This window comes from Vespa mandarinia, chromosome 1 (genome assembly GCF_050613455.1).
Source record: "Vespa mandarinia isolate Hongniang chromosome 1, ASM5061345v1, whole genome shotgun sequence".
Taxonomy (NCBI): domain Eukaryota; kingdom Metazoa; phylum Arthropoda; class Insecta; order Hymenoptera; family Vespidae; genus Vespa; species Vespa mandarinia.
This window is the reverse complement of record NC_140810.1, coordinates 693,816-708,076: the sequence shown is the minus strand read 5'-3', so window position 1 is coordinate 708,076 and position 14,261 is coordinate 693,816. Positions and strand designations below refer to the sequence as shown.

Sequence of the window (14,261 nt, the reverse complement as noted above, 5' to 3'; positions counted from 1 at the left end):
GTGTTATTATGATAAAATGGATGTGATTAAAAATCTAATGGAGAATTTAAGATTACATATAAATACAAAATTTATCAGAGATTTTTTTTTTGTTTTCTCCCCTTTAATGATACAATTGTATATTAGAGATATTTGATTTGATATGTTGGCAATACTGGATATTTGAATGCGTTCGAACGTAAAAATATGGCGGCTGTAAACGTTTAGGACGATTTCTCTTGTCGCGCTTTAACTAGTAATTAATAAGTTTTTCTTAATTATGTAGTGTATCATACAAGATGGGAATCGAAAAATACGAATGTGATATTGCTCATGTTTTACAAAATGGTGACTTTACTGTATTGGAAAAATTATCATCATTTTGTTGCGAATTTGAAAAACACGTCGTTTCAAAGATAGAGAATGCAACGGCTGGTAAAAATGGTAAATGTCAAAAAATTAATACAAAATATTCTTTTTGATTGATAATAAACAATTTTCTAATACAGCTTCCAGTGATATCAAGTTGTGAGTAAATATTTATTAATTATGTAACAATTGTATGACTATTGACAAATTTTGTTTTGGAATATGAAAGATGTGTGAAGAATAAATAGTATACATTATTTTTTCTCCATTTTTTTCATTTCTTTTTTCTTTGACAGAATATTCACAAATAAAGGAAACAAATTTGATCAAAATGTCAGAGTTACAAAAACAATTGGAAACATTAAAGTCCGAAATAGATGATATAATGTTGAATCAAAAAATTGTAGATAAAAAGATCAGTAATATGATCAAACAAGAAGAAATATTACAAAAAGACATAGCAGAAGTCAAGGCGTACAGAGACAGTTTATCTCTGGAATTGGTTGACTTAAAACAAGGTACATATGTACACAAAATCTATGTATATATATATATATGTATATATATATATATATATATGTATATGATAATAAGAATATTTATAGTTATTTATATGTATTTTTATATAGAGGTACAAGAAAGAAAAGAGAAAAAACGCAAGGATTGGGATGCTATTAAGAGAGCTACAAATATTTACAAATGTAATTTGAATTTTGGTATCAATATAGAAGATAAAGAAGATTATGACGAAGTGAAGGTATCATTTTTTAAAAACAACGAACATACAAAGGATAAATATTATGTGCATTTGATTAAAGAAGACGAATTGTGGAAAGGTATGTATTTGTCTCTATCTTTTAATATTAAAACTAAGTATATATGCAATTAATACTTAGTTCTTATATTATTAGTCAAGGAAATACAGCCTACGCTTAAGAAAGAACATATGATCGATTTAAAAGGCACTGTCGACTTTACTAGGCAATCACAAGTCTCCAACATCACTGCATTTTTGTGTCTTTTAAGGATTGTCTTTTTAAAGTATTATATGGACGGAAGCTAGAAATATCGATTGTACATTAAATGCTTTTATTATAATACTAGTATTATACTAGTAATGACAATAATTAAAGGATAAGTATACTTTTATAGTATGGAAATTAGAAGAGTAAAGTCTTTATTAATAAAAATTAAAGTATCTAAAACGATTTGTTATATATATATATATATATATATATATATATATATATATGTATATATGTATATATATATATATAGGACTTGTGACACTCCAACTGTAGACTTATCAGTATGTTCTTATTAAAATTTAAGATTTATAATCGTTATGGTAATGTTTCTTCGTTTTTTAATATTTACCATCTCGTACGAGTATTGGTTACTCCTAGCTTTTCGTCTACTTAAAGATATTTATGTTGGAAATAAGAAACTGCAAATCACAGTACAGATAAATTACTTAGAGACTAAGTTATTAACAGGTATCTGCTTTGTCTTTTGTATATTTATATATGGCACCTACATTATAGTCAAGTTTTACATCCGTATTATGGGTGCTATACTATTTATTTATACAAGTGAATAAAGATTCGTGTGCAAGTAGATAATTAGAAAAAAGAGAGAGAAAAAAAAAAAAGAATAGGTCTCTCGTCTGGAAATATTCTTTACGTTGAAATAAAATCTATGGTAAATTAAAATCATGAATTCTCTTATATCCTTACGTAGCACCCATAAAATTAGCTAATTTAAAATACTTAGGAATTAAATTATCTCGATTTTGAGTTCTAGCTAATTTAGCTAGCAGTCGGCGCTAACGGCTGTTTTCTACATATAACAAATGTTTATACTAATAGCTGCTTTATGACTTCTCTGTGTCTTTCTTAATTACAATTTCTGTGTTTAAAAATACTATAGGTAATAGTAATAGACGTAGAATTAAATTTCAAGCCATACGAGGCTGGAGGCAATTATATTAAATGACTTGTGTTAATGGATACGTTTGCAAATGATATCGATTTGTTAAAATGACGTATAAGAAACATTAGATTAAAATTGAGTTTCTATCATTGAATTTGTCATTAGATTTATTTGTTCAGTGCCGGTCCAAGTATCGATAACGTGTAAGAAAAATCTTATTCTTATCGCGATTTAAGAAATCGCGTTACTCGGAAAGGGCCAATGTATCATGTATGCAAGGAGACGAACTTATAACAATTCATCCCTATTGGCACTAGTTAACGAGAGGGTCAATTGATCGCCCACTGCCAATCAGCCTATATCTTGAGCAGAGCGTAAGCTAACAGATTTCATTTGCTCCATTGACCCGTGGGCCAATCGTTTGCTCGGCTATCGAAGAAATTAATTATGGATCGAAGTTTGGTCGATGGGAATCGATGATTTACTACTACGTAGAATGACAGCCGTATTTGCACGGTACCATGACCATGTGTGATACGATTAAAACCTAGCAGGCGACGCGATTTAAACCATAAATCAAACACTGAGAGTTAACAAAAGATATTTTAGTAAGAAGAAAAAAAAAAAAACATTTCGAACGAGTTGCACGATTTGTTATTACAAGAGAATCATCGTAGGTTGGCTCATTAAAAGATTAATTTCGAATTAACACGCTAGGTAATCACATCGTACGTGGTACATTATTAATACAATACTAACTAACGATCTAATAACGTTGAGATTCGTGCAGAGATTATCGATTTAGATTTTTTTCCCCCCCCTCAAAAATCTATTAATTATATCGTCTAATCAAGTTATTAGATCGTCGGTCATTAACATCTATTCTCCCACAATTTTCCTTACTAACATGTATTGAATGAATTTACTATTGGATGAACAGGCTATTCCATATAAATACGTCAAAATGTATACAATTATAATGAATCGTTGAAGTGTTTATTAAATAGAATTTAGCTGTGCTCGTCAATCTATTTATCGAGTTTTGTGCCACGTTCGTTAATATTTATCGTTGGTAACGCATGTTCTTTTTCGATTATGGAATTTTTAGAATAAAGCTATAACTTCGATTAACGGCGAAACGATAACGTAAATCTACTATAACGAAAAACGCGTTCATTACAACACAACACATCTAAGAAGTATACATGTATTAAAGAAGTTATTTACATTGAATACAATAACGTTGTCTATCGTTCAACCGAGACTAATGATCATTAATCGTTTATTTTTGTCTCTATAAAACCGCGATCTTTCATCAGCTTATATTTTGCATAGATAATAAGAAAAATAAAGGATCGATAATTTCGAAATTACCAGCCGGACGGTATAATAATAATAATAATAATAATAATAATAATAATAATAATAATAATAATAATAATAATAATAATAATAATAATAATATTAATAATAATAATAATAATAATAATAATAATAATTAATTAATTAATTAATTAAAGAAAAAAAAAGAAAAAAAAAGAAAGAAAAAAAATAAATATGTCCATTAAAACAATAAAATTCTCTATTAACGGACTCTATTACGTGATCCGCGACTGTTTCTACTATAATCGGTGACATATAACAGCGTCTTTCAAAAGCGTTCATTGATTAACAAAAAGCTTCAAAGTTATATACATTAGAACAGTATACAAGAAGCAGTTCTATCTCTTTCTCTCTCTCTCTCTCTCTCGTTCTCTCTCTCTCTCTCTCTCTCTCTCTCTCTCTCTCTCTCTCTCGTCAACTAGACGATGTTATATTACACATATTATCGTATTATGATATGCACACTTTCGAGAATAAGTTTGCTATCAAAAAGGAGATCTCACCGATCTTAGTCGCGTACATATGTACATAAATGTATGTCATCGAAGGGACATTAATTTCATCGATTTTTTTTCCTCGAGCTAACAAGTAGATAATATCGGAATAGCCGAAGACGAAATCTCTCTCTTCGTCTTTAGGCATGATTGAGTTGACTAACCAGAATGGATCTTTGATTATTTCGACGATATGCGAAATTATTCTGTTAGTTCTATCGTTCCGAACGAACAACTTGAGACACTTTCCTTCGTGTCTTCCAGGTACGGAAGAAGCACACCGAGTAACTCCTTCGAGGCGACAAACTCGCTTCTTTTTATTGACTTACTCCGGTTCGACCAAGTTTAGCCCTCTCATTGAGAAGTACTTATTCGAGGGTCGCGGCAAAAGAAACATTAGCCCCCGAGGCTGCCGCGGCAGCTGCCAATAAAAGTGTTGGTGGTAAGGGTGGTAAAGATGACGTTGATTCGATTGGCATTGACGATGTCGTTGTTGGACAATTATTTGCCACTCCGTAAACTTTTGCATGATTCACTTCGAGGGCAACCGTTAGATCGGCCAGACCAGCATCGCATAATACCGGATTGTCTGTAACGAAAAATTAAACAAATTTTCTATCGATTATCATATTTCCATTCTATCAACAAAGTCGTGGTTCGTTATGTCTACTCGATCATTTTTAATGTCTAAATAATATGGACTTTAATAACATAGATTAGATCGATCTCGTTCGATTCCTGAGGAAAATATTACCATTTTTTTATTGTGCACGTTTTGGACCTTGCATTATGCAAACTCTTAGGATGAAAGATCAATGATGAGAATTTATATTAGTATAACGACAAAAAAAAAAAAAAACGAAAGAGAGAGAGAGGAGTCCGAAAAATATCGAGACTAGTTGAGATAACGTGGAAGGGTCGTGATAACAGCTACGCGACTACTGTATTAAACAATAATAACAAGCACGATCGGCCACGTACGATACAATAAATAATGCGAGATGGCGCCACGAATGGGGGGTTATCGCGATAAATGTAACTCGTTGTAACAAATAATGTATGTACGTCTCGCTCGGGCGCCAAACGGAATCACGCTGCTATCAGGGAATAATTTATTTTCTGCCGTCACTCGTCCTCGCTCTCTCTTTCTCTCTCTTTCTCTCTCTCTCTCTCTCTCTCTCTTTCTTTCTCCCTTTCTCTCTTTCTCTCCCTCTGTCTTTCCCACCCATTTCTTTTTCCTTCGTCCAACTCAACGACGTGTTTATTAATTACATACTGGCGCCCATTCAGTAGATGCGTGTCGACTGATCTAATCATTGTAAGGGTGAAAAGACAATTGAACGAAGATCATGATTTTTCGAATTTTTTTATCGAGTCGATTTTAAAAGCGTCTCAGTTGAAGACGATTAAAAAAAAAAAAAAAGAAAAAAAGAAGAGGGATCAATATATAAATTATCCACGTTTATCTTGTTAGCTCACTTCGAATGAAATAACAATAAAAAATGACTCACCTTGAAGGTATATACGAAGGACATCTGGGACACCGTGAATGGTACAACGAGTATTCGCAACTAATTCCGGCATCAGCGTTCGTATCCGATTCGCGCTGACGTCTGCCGAACATAATACAGGAAAACCGCGGAAATCTCGGCCAGAGAGCGTAATCAAACGATTATGCGAAGCATTTAATTCTTCCAATGCAGGCAGCCACGTCTGAGTTTTATAAAAGTTTCGAGTTAATTGAATGAAATTTATTTGAAAAAAAAAAAAAAAAGAAAAAAGAAAATTTAACGAAAACTATCGACGATATGTTGATTCTCTTACCTCAGAAGTGTCCTCGAGCGTGATGAGCTCATTGTGAGATAGATCGAGAACACGAAGACGATCGAGACCACGAAGATCACGAAGAGCAATCATTGGACCTAACGCATTGTGACTGAGATTGAGTCTTTGAAGTTCCTTCATACCGACGAATAGAGAACCTTCTAAACTCCTAAGCTCGTTATGTTGTAGTCGTATGTCCTGAATATTACCACCTGCCATCTCGTCACCTTCCTCTTCGACCAAATTCTACGAAGATTCAATCGATCTTTTCAATTCGATATTTTTTTATTATGTTTTCTTTTTTCTTTTTTTTTTTTTTAATTCTAAAATATCACAAGGATGATAGTATAACAAACTCTATTGAACTTTTAGGATTATATATATATATATATATATATATATATATATATATGTATATGTATTAGAGTAATGTATAATAGCATATATTAATTAATAAACGTCAATGCTTTTATAAATTGTAGGATTATATATGAAATTTATGATGGCATTTCATTCCTACGTTTTTATATTCGTTGGGACAAAGAAATTGTTGTCGTAAATTAAAAAATGATATATATATATAATCTTAAAATTAATTTATACTTAAATATTTTTTAAGGTATTTTTTAGAATTATTATAATAGAATCGTGCATAGAAACGAATGGTTGCTCACCTCCGATGGTGTTCTTCCTCTACGTAATCGAGCTATTCTATTATCGGAAAGATCGAGTAATCGTAGCTCACGCAAACCACGCAACGAAGCGAATGAGAACTCTCGTAGCTCGTTGTGCGTCAAGTTCAGGCATTTGAGAGACCTGAGAGGGTAAAGGGCACTATTAGCCCCGCTTCCATCTTCGTTAGTACCACCAAGAGATTTCAAAGAGTTATGTCCAAGCTCGAGATCTTCCAGCATCTCAACTTCCACGAAGTCCTCTTCGTTCAGCTGAAGTGTAAACATTTAAAGTATTTTCTATGAACTTAACACAAGTCTTATTTTATTAATTAATAAACACAAAATTACTCTCTCTCTCTCTCCTATTTAATCAATTTTACAGTAATAATAATCATTTCAAAGTAGTTTTCTTAAACAAATCTAAAACATAAGAGAAAAAGATATATATATATATATAAAAAAAAAAAAAAAAAAAAAAAAGAAAAAAGAAGAAGAGAAGAGTCAATGAATCGTCGGGAGAACTCAATGGTCGTCATCGAGTCTCGCTCCATTTGAAACGACGTTCAAACGACGATAAGCTCCTCTCTCAGATTGGAACTCTCTTTGCATTTACACGCGGAAAAACACACGAGAGTACGTACGATCGACGATGATCGGCGTGTCGCGACGATTCAGATAAAAGAATGAAAGTTTTCTCTCTTTCTCTCTCTCTCTCTCTCTCTCTCTCTCTCTTTCAATGACGAATGCATCTACGTGGTGTATGTAATCTCTTTTTGTTCTAACTCCCATAAAAATAAAAAAATAAAAGAAAAAAAGAGAAATAAAGGAAAAGTGAGTGAGAGAGAGAGAGAGAGGGAGAGGGAAAGAGATAGAAGAACATCGTATAAGCTCGCGTCACGATAAATAATCGTAAACGTCGAGATCGAAGCCCCTTAAGAATCGCTTTCTAGAGATAAGCCGATCTCGAACGGGGGCTGAGAGGAAGAATTTATCCGATAAACGTCCGCTCGAATGAAGCTTTAATCTGCGCGACGGAACTACTCGGCATAATAATTATGTTACGTTGCGGTAATTGACTTAATGCACGGCACGCTCTAGAGACGCCTCCGCGCGAGTCCCTTGCTATATACTGTATATAGCAGAGATGCTGCGGCTGAGATGCTGCGTGCGACAGAAGGAGAAAGAGTGTGTGTGAAAGAGAGAGAAAGAAAAAGAGAGAGAGAGAGAGAGAGAGAGAGAGAAAGAAAGAGAGAGACACGTGTATGTACAACACGCTTCACACGAGTACGACTTCTCGCATGTATCCGCGCGTGCTCGATACGACGCCCTGAGGGCGGCTACTCTTCTTCTAACTAATAAAACATACAGCGAAGCTTTTTTTTCTTTTTCTTTCTTTCGTCCTTTTTCTTTCTTTCTTTTTCTTTTCTTTTCTTTTTTCTTTTCTTTTCTTTTCTTTTCTTTTCTTTTTTTTCTTTTTTTGTTCACACGTTACGTTGCACTCGAGAAAGTTTCGATTATGAGAATCGATTATGATGAAATGAAATGGGGGGAAAAAAAAAAAGAAGAAAAAAGAAAAGGAAATAATGCATTTTAATCGTGATTCATCGTTGAAAGCGCATTCAAGAGAGAAATAAAAGAGTGCATAATAGTTTATGGATATTTAAAAATTACCTCCTGCAAATCGTTGTAGGAAAGCTCGAGGAACTTCAGACGCCGTGCCTTTTGTAAAGCTCCGTTCAAGCTACGAATCTTATTGTGCTGAAGGAAAAGGGATTCCAAACGGTGAAGATATCGAAACTCTATCGGTAGATGAGTCAGCTTGTTGTCCACGGCGTAGAGCATTTTTAAATTGTGCCCCGAGGACGGTAATTCGCCGTCCAACGATGTGAGCTCGTTCGAATTTACGAGCAACCATTCGAGCTGATTCAGATCCCTGCGAAACGTGAAGACATATTTCATTTGGATTTTTTCTTTTCTTTTTTCTTCTTTCATTCTTTCTTTCTCTTTTTCTTTTTTTTTTTTTTTTGCCTCTCTGCGCGTTGCGAGGGAAAGTGATTGTGTCTCTCTCTTTCTCCTTTTTTCTCTTTTTTTTCCCTTTTTCTTTTTTTTTCTTTTTTAATTTATGTCTCCATCGAAAATAATATTTTTTCGGTCTTACGTTTTTTCATTCAATAATCCGATAAGATTTCAACACACACACACATACACGCACACACATGATTACTACTCTACAAGAATTTAATTGTATTTCTCTCTCTCTCTCTCTCTCTCTCTCTCTCTCTCTCTCTCTCTCTCTCGTGAACAGCCGTAGTCTTAATCGTTTGAGTCGAGCAAAGAGTTCAGTCGTAACGTTGTCGATGATGAATGATGAATAAATAAAGCCAATTAGATAAGTGGTGAGGTACGAGAATGGTAAACATCATTGTACCTCGATCAAAACGTGAAAATATTTTTACGACCGAGAGAGACCCGTTTTACCTGATCTTATCTCTCCCCTCTCTTTCTCACGTTATTATTATTTCTCATTCCGTGAGAAGGGATGATTGTCATAATAGAACGAGGGAGAGATTTCTTAGGGGAAAAAGGGATGATTGTCATAATAGAACGAGGGAAAGATTTTTCTTACCGTAAAGTGCGATTCAAAGTGTGAAGCCGGTTTCGGCCCACATGAAGATGTTTGACCAACGGTGGCAATGAACCTGGCACCATCTCGGAAATCGCATTTCCTGCCATCGACAGATGCTGCAACGTCGGATTATACTGCAATAAGAAGAATAATCGACGATTGTGTTATCTATTTCGAAACAACATTAACGACAATTAACTTTGTCGTTTGGATCTAATTAATGATAAACGTTAAGACAGATATCGATGAATGATTTTTTTTTTTTTTTTTTTTTTTTTTTTTCCCTTTAATGTTCGGGCATATATTTGTATAATTACCATAAAAGTCCGTAACTCATTTCGCAAAGATCGAATTTCACGAGAGAAGGTTATCGTTTAGCGAGAACCATGTTCTTGTTACATCTTTCTATCGAATCTTTTTTCACGAAAGAGAGCTCGATTAAATTCGTCGTAAGATTTTCGAATAAAAAAGAAAAAAAAAAAAAATAAAAAAAGAAAAAAAAAAAGAAAGAGAAAAGGAAGGAAGTACGTCGTCCGAGTGCAAATTGATACTTTCTTGAGGTTCCCCTTTCACAACTCGTACTTCCTTTCGTCTGTCTTCTCTTCTTTGCTTCTGACGTCAATGAAAGGGAAGAGAGAGAGAGAGAGAGAGAAAGAAAAGAAAGAAAAGAAACGTGCATCCGAGGCACGAGGCACTCGTTAGAAATTATTTTGCTCGCTTAGTTAAAATCGCGAATCGTCGAGCGGCTTTTAACGTTCTCGCGATAATTCGCTGCACGTGAATCGTCACACGTGTGCGTGCGAAGCATACATTATGCATATTCCGTCTGTTTCTTCGAAAAACACATTGTATTTTCTTTCAAATTGTTTTTCTTTTTTTTTTTTTCCATTTTTTCTTTTTTCTTTTTTCTTTTCGATGCATCACTCACGTGAACAAGGAAAAACGATTATCTTTCGCTTGTAATCGATGATCGATACGTAGAAATCGAAAGGGAAAAATTGATCATGTCGTTATTGCTTACCTTAAAATCATCAAGATCGATACGACTAATCCGATTTCTGCTAAGATCCAGAGTCCTCAGTAACGAAAGATGCGATAAAATGTGTCTCGGTATCGCTGGTACATCGTTATCGGCAAGACTCAAATATTGTGTCCGTCCCAAACCGGCAAAAACGTCCCCATCAACGATCCTTTAAAATAAATAATAAATATAATAGTTAATCGTTGAAATGCAGCTACTTTTTATTTCTTTTTTCTTTTATTTTCTTTTTTCTTTTTTTCTTTTTTCTTTTTCTTTTTCTTTTTCTTTTCTTTTTTTTTTTTTTTTAACGTTACGTTCGGGTGTTAATCCTTAGAGATAAGTTAGCGATAAGCAAAATCGAAATTTTCTTTAAGAGAGAAGCTGGAAAGGCATCTCCTTTTGATAACGTTATCTTCGGTTCTTGCGCGCGAGCACGCACGCATATATGTGTATTCACTCGCACACACGCAAACTTGTACTGAGAAACACGTGGCTTCTTTGAATCAATGAACAATATGCAAACGTAATGTCGCTTAGAAATCTTTACATCGCGGAGGCATATATCTTCTCGTATCTTTTCGTAATCTTATTTCAATTTTTTCTTTTATTTTTTTTTGTCTTCGTATTTTTTCTTCTTCTTTCTTTCTTTCTTTCTTTCTTTCTTTTTCTTTTTTTTTTTGTTTTTTTTGTTTTCTTCTTCATTTTTTTCTTTATTTTTGTATTTTGTTTTATCTGTACGTAAACAAGAGGATTAGCGATTAAAGTGAGTTTAGGATTGATTAAAGTTGACTTTAATCGTCAAAGGAAAAAACGAATGACGTAAATTTTCAATTATCTCAATCATCTTCATCTCGGAGAAATTAAAATTGAAATGAATTGCTTTTAATCGAGAGTCGAAAAATCGCAGTACAAATACATACGTAGAAGATGGGTTGTTGCGAAAAGGGGGTACGATTACTATCATAGGATTATTCACTTAACGTTGGCTCGCGGAGCGTTTCGTTATTTAATTATTGCAAGATGATAAATGCAGGGCTTCCCGAGATAACTCTTTCGAAAAGGTCAACGATTAAGAGACTCCATTCTTACGTTCGTGTTTCTCTATGTTTCTTAGCTCGTGAGAACGCGCCTTCTCGAAGATCGTCCGCATTTCAAGGACTCTCATTTTCCTTCGTTTCTCGTGGTATGCACGGCAGGATAATCAAGGAAGACCGGTACACGTCCTTTGTGTTGCTCGGAAAAAAATCCGAAGAATCATTTTTTCTAAGAAACGAGAAAATTCAGGGATATCGCGCATGAAGCAGACAGACGACAAATCTATTTTCTTTTTTGTTTTCTTTCTTTTCTTTTTTTTTTTTCTTATTTTACTTTTACTCCTTGTCTTTATTTTTTCTTTTTTTTTCTTTTTTTTTTCTTTTTTATGGGATTCCATGCAACGATTCAATTATATTATTTTGTTTTCGATAAATTAGGACAACCGATAATGATGTCTTTTGGTTTATATGGAAACATCATCCAATCAACGTCCGAAATTATAGCCGACGATATTTTGCAATGATAGTAGACTCCTTTTATCAACATGCGTATCATATTCGTGAACACGCGTGAATTCCTTCTGTTAAATAATATAGAAATACTAATGTCATCGTTGTTATCGCATTTGGATGAAACACAGCTGACGAAAAATGTTAGTCGAAGTTATGGGAAAGGGTGATCTGGAAGGAATGATATCGCACGCGTCAAACGTCAAACGCGTGATAGAGAAAGAGAGAGAGAGAGAGAGAGAGAGAGAGAGAGAGAGAGAGAGAGAGAGAGAGAATCTTCGGGACGATTCGATCAAGTACGCACGGATATGAGATCAATCGGATTTCAATCGGTTAAAAAAGATCGATAAATATTCACATATTAGTGAAAAACATTTCTCACGATTAAACGATAAGAGAGATAGCACGAAACGAGGTTGTGATTAATCGATTGGTCAATCGATTAATTATTTCGAAATCATATCGATAAATCGATCAATTTTCTCGCGATAAAGAATTAAATTTCGCGGGGGTCTCGTTAAGGAGGAAGAAGAAGAAAAAATAATTGATAACAATGGTTAATCTTATTGGAAATAAAAATTATCAAACTCACTCGAGATGATCGTGATTTAGTTCGAGCCTGGTTATGGACATTCTTAGCTCCTTGAAATCGTGCCGTGATATATCCCTGAGATTGGAATGAGAAACTCTTAGGATGATTTGTTGTTCGGCGGTGAACTTCCCTCTAAGGGCATCAGCTAGTTGCCCGAAGGAGTCCATACGTTCGCAGACGACCTCGATGCGTTCCCCGTGTCCTCCGTGATGGGGAGGAGGAGGCGCTGGAGGAGCATTGTTGCCGGCATTGGCCGTGGCCTGAGCCGGATTGATAACGGGACTGGAGAACTCCTCTTGTCGGCAGGTGCACGGACTGATTTCGCGCCTGACGGCACAGTGGAGGCTCGTACTCGCGGCGAGTCCGAGAAGCGTGTAAAGCAGCCCCGACATGATATATACGTATATATCTGTCTTCTTCGCGGGAGACCGAGGACGAGACACGCGCGTGCGGTACAAACGACTTCGTTCAACTGTCGCGAAACGTAGTGAAGAAAGAAAAAAGAAAGTTATAAGGAAAGGAAGAAAGTAAAGGAGAAAGGAAAGGAAGAAGAAATTGGAAGTAGGGAAAAAGGAAAACAATGAAAAAGAACAACACGATTATCTCTCAAAGCACTCCTACTTTATCCTCCTCTTTTTACTTTTCTTCTTCTTCCTCTTCTTTTTCTTCTTCGTCTTTTTCCTCCTCTTACTATCCTGAGAAAGCTTACTTCCTTGCGATTAATAGAGAGGGTACCTTGTCGAATCACTCAAAGCTCGTAAACCTCCCTCTTCGATCTAGTAGTTTACCGTCCAATTGGAAAAGGGTAACTTTATGACAAAGGGCAAGCACCAAAGGATTCTTTTATCTTTCTTTTAACGATGTTATCCTTGTCTAATCCTTTTCCTTTTATTTCTTCTTCTTCTTCTTCTTCTTCTCCTATAATAACAATATAAAAAGAGAAATCGATGCAATGACACACAAAGCACGATTAACGATTTAACACCGAAATGAAAGATAAAAAGAACGGAGATCACTGACAATCACATTGACTGTCGCGGACACACTGCGTTAACTGGACAAGCCAGACATGCACCACCGGCACTAGTCCACGCTATTATCTACACTGTCGCGATCCACAACCCGCGCGGGGTATATAACGCTCTGCTCAAAAACGCGGGTGAAAGCTACCCGTTGTCTCCCTCTCTCTCTCTTTCTCTCTCTCTCTCTCTCTCTCTCTCTCTCTCTCTCTCTCTCTCTCTCTCTCTCTGTCTCTTTCTTTCTCTCTGTCTCTTTTTTTTCTCTGTTCGCGACGGACAAGCAAGAAGGCTTATCGTCGCCAGGGGGCCCTCCTCTTGGCGCCACGGACGCGGCTATGGCATTAAGCCGCGACGCGACGCGCGAGACTTACTTATAGTCGCAAACGTCGTCGGCGCCGCGCCTCCGGGAGGTAACGCTCTCGGACTTCTTCTTCTTCTCCTCCTCCTCTTCCTCCTTCTTCTTCGTTACTTCTGCTTCTACCGCTGCTTTTGTTGCTACTGCTGCTGCTACTAGTACTACTATTACGACTACGACTACTATTACTATTACTACCACTACTTTTGTGCCTGTGCCGTTGCTTCCTTCTACTTTTCCTCCTCGCAGGACTCTACACACTTATGGACCGTATGTTATGCGTGCTCTTTCTTTCTCTCTTCTTAGCACCCAGTGTCTTCTATCTTTTTCCTTTTATCTCTCTCACTCTCTCTCTCTCTCTCTCTCTCTCTCTTGCTTCACGACGAGTCCGGCCTACTCTGTCCTCCTCCGTTGGACCTCGTCTCGTTCTCTTATCCGTCTTTCTCCCA

The 14,261-nt window shown here is 35.6% G+C and overlaps 2 protein-coding genes across 2 annotated transcripts; one reads left to right on the top strand and one right to left on the bottom strand.

The window, feature by feature from the left end:
• Nucleotides 1–150: 150 nt before the first annotated feature.
• Nucleotides 151–1,599, top strand: LOC118446113 (uncharacterized). The gene is made up of 4 exons (XM_035876399.2): nt 151–423; nt 645–866; nt 978–1,184; nt 1,260–1,599. Exons 1-4 carry the CDS (start codon nt 279–281, stop codon nt 1,409–1,411), a joined length of 726 nt encoding a protein of 241 aa, XP_035732292.1. The 5' UTR covers nt 151–278; the 3' UTR covers nt 1,412–1,599.
• A 2,226-nt stretch (nt 1,600–3,825) lies between these two features.
• On the bottom strand, nt 3,826–14,187 carry ltl (leucine-rich repeat-containing larval translucida). Its single transcript, XM_035876337.2, has 8 exons — nt 12,439–14,187; nt 10,303–10,471; nt 9,282–9,415; nt 8,327–8,588; nt 6,656–6,925; nt 5,982–6,227; nt 5,669–5,870; nt 3,826–4,746 (listed from the first exon to the last, which is right to left on the bottom strand). The coding sequence occupies exons 1-8, from the start codon at nt 12,828–12,830 to the stop codon at nt 4,526–4,528; spliced, it is 1,896 nt and encodes a 631-aa protein (XP_035732230.1). The 5' UTR covers nt 12,831–14,187; the 3' UTR covers nt 3,826–4,525.
• Nucleotides 14,188–14,261: the final 74 nt, after the last annotated feature.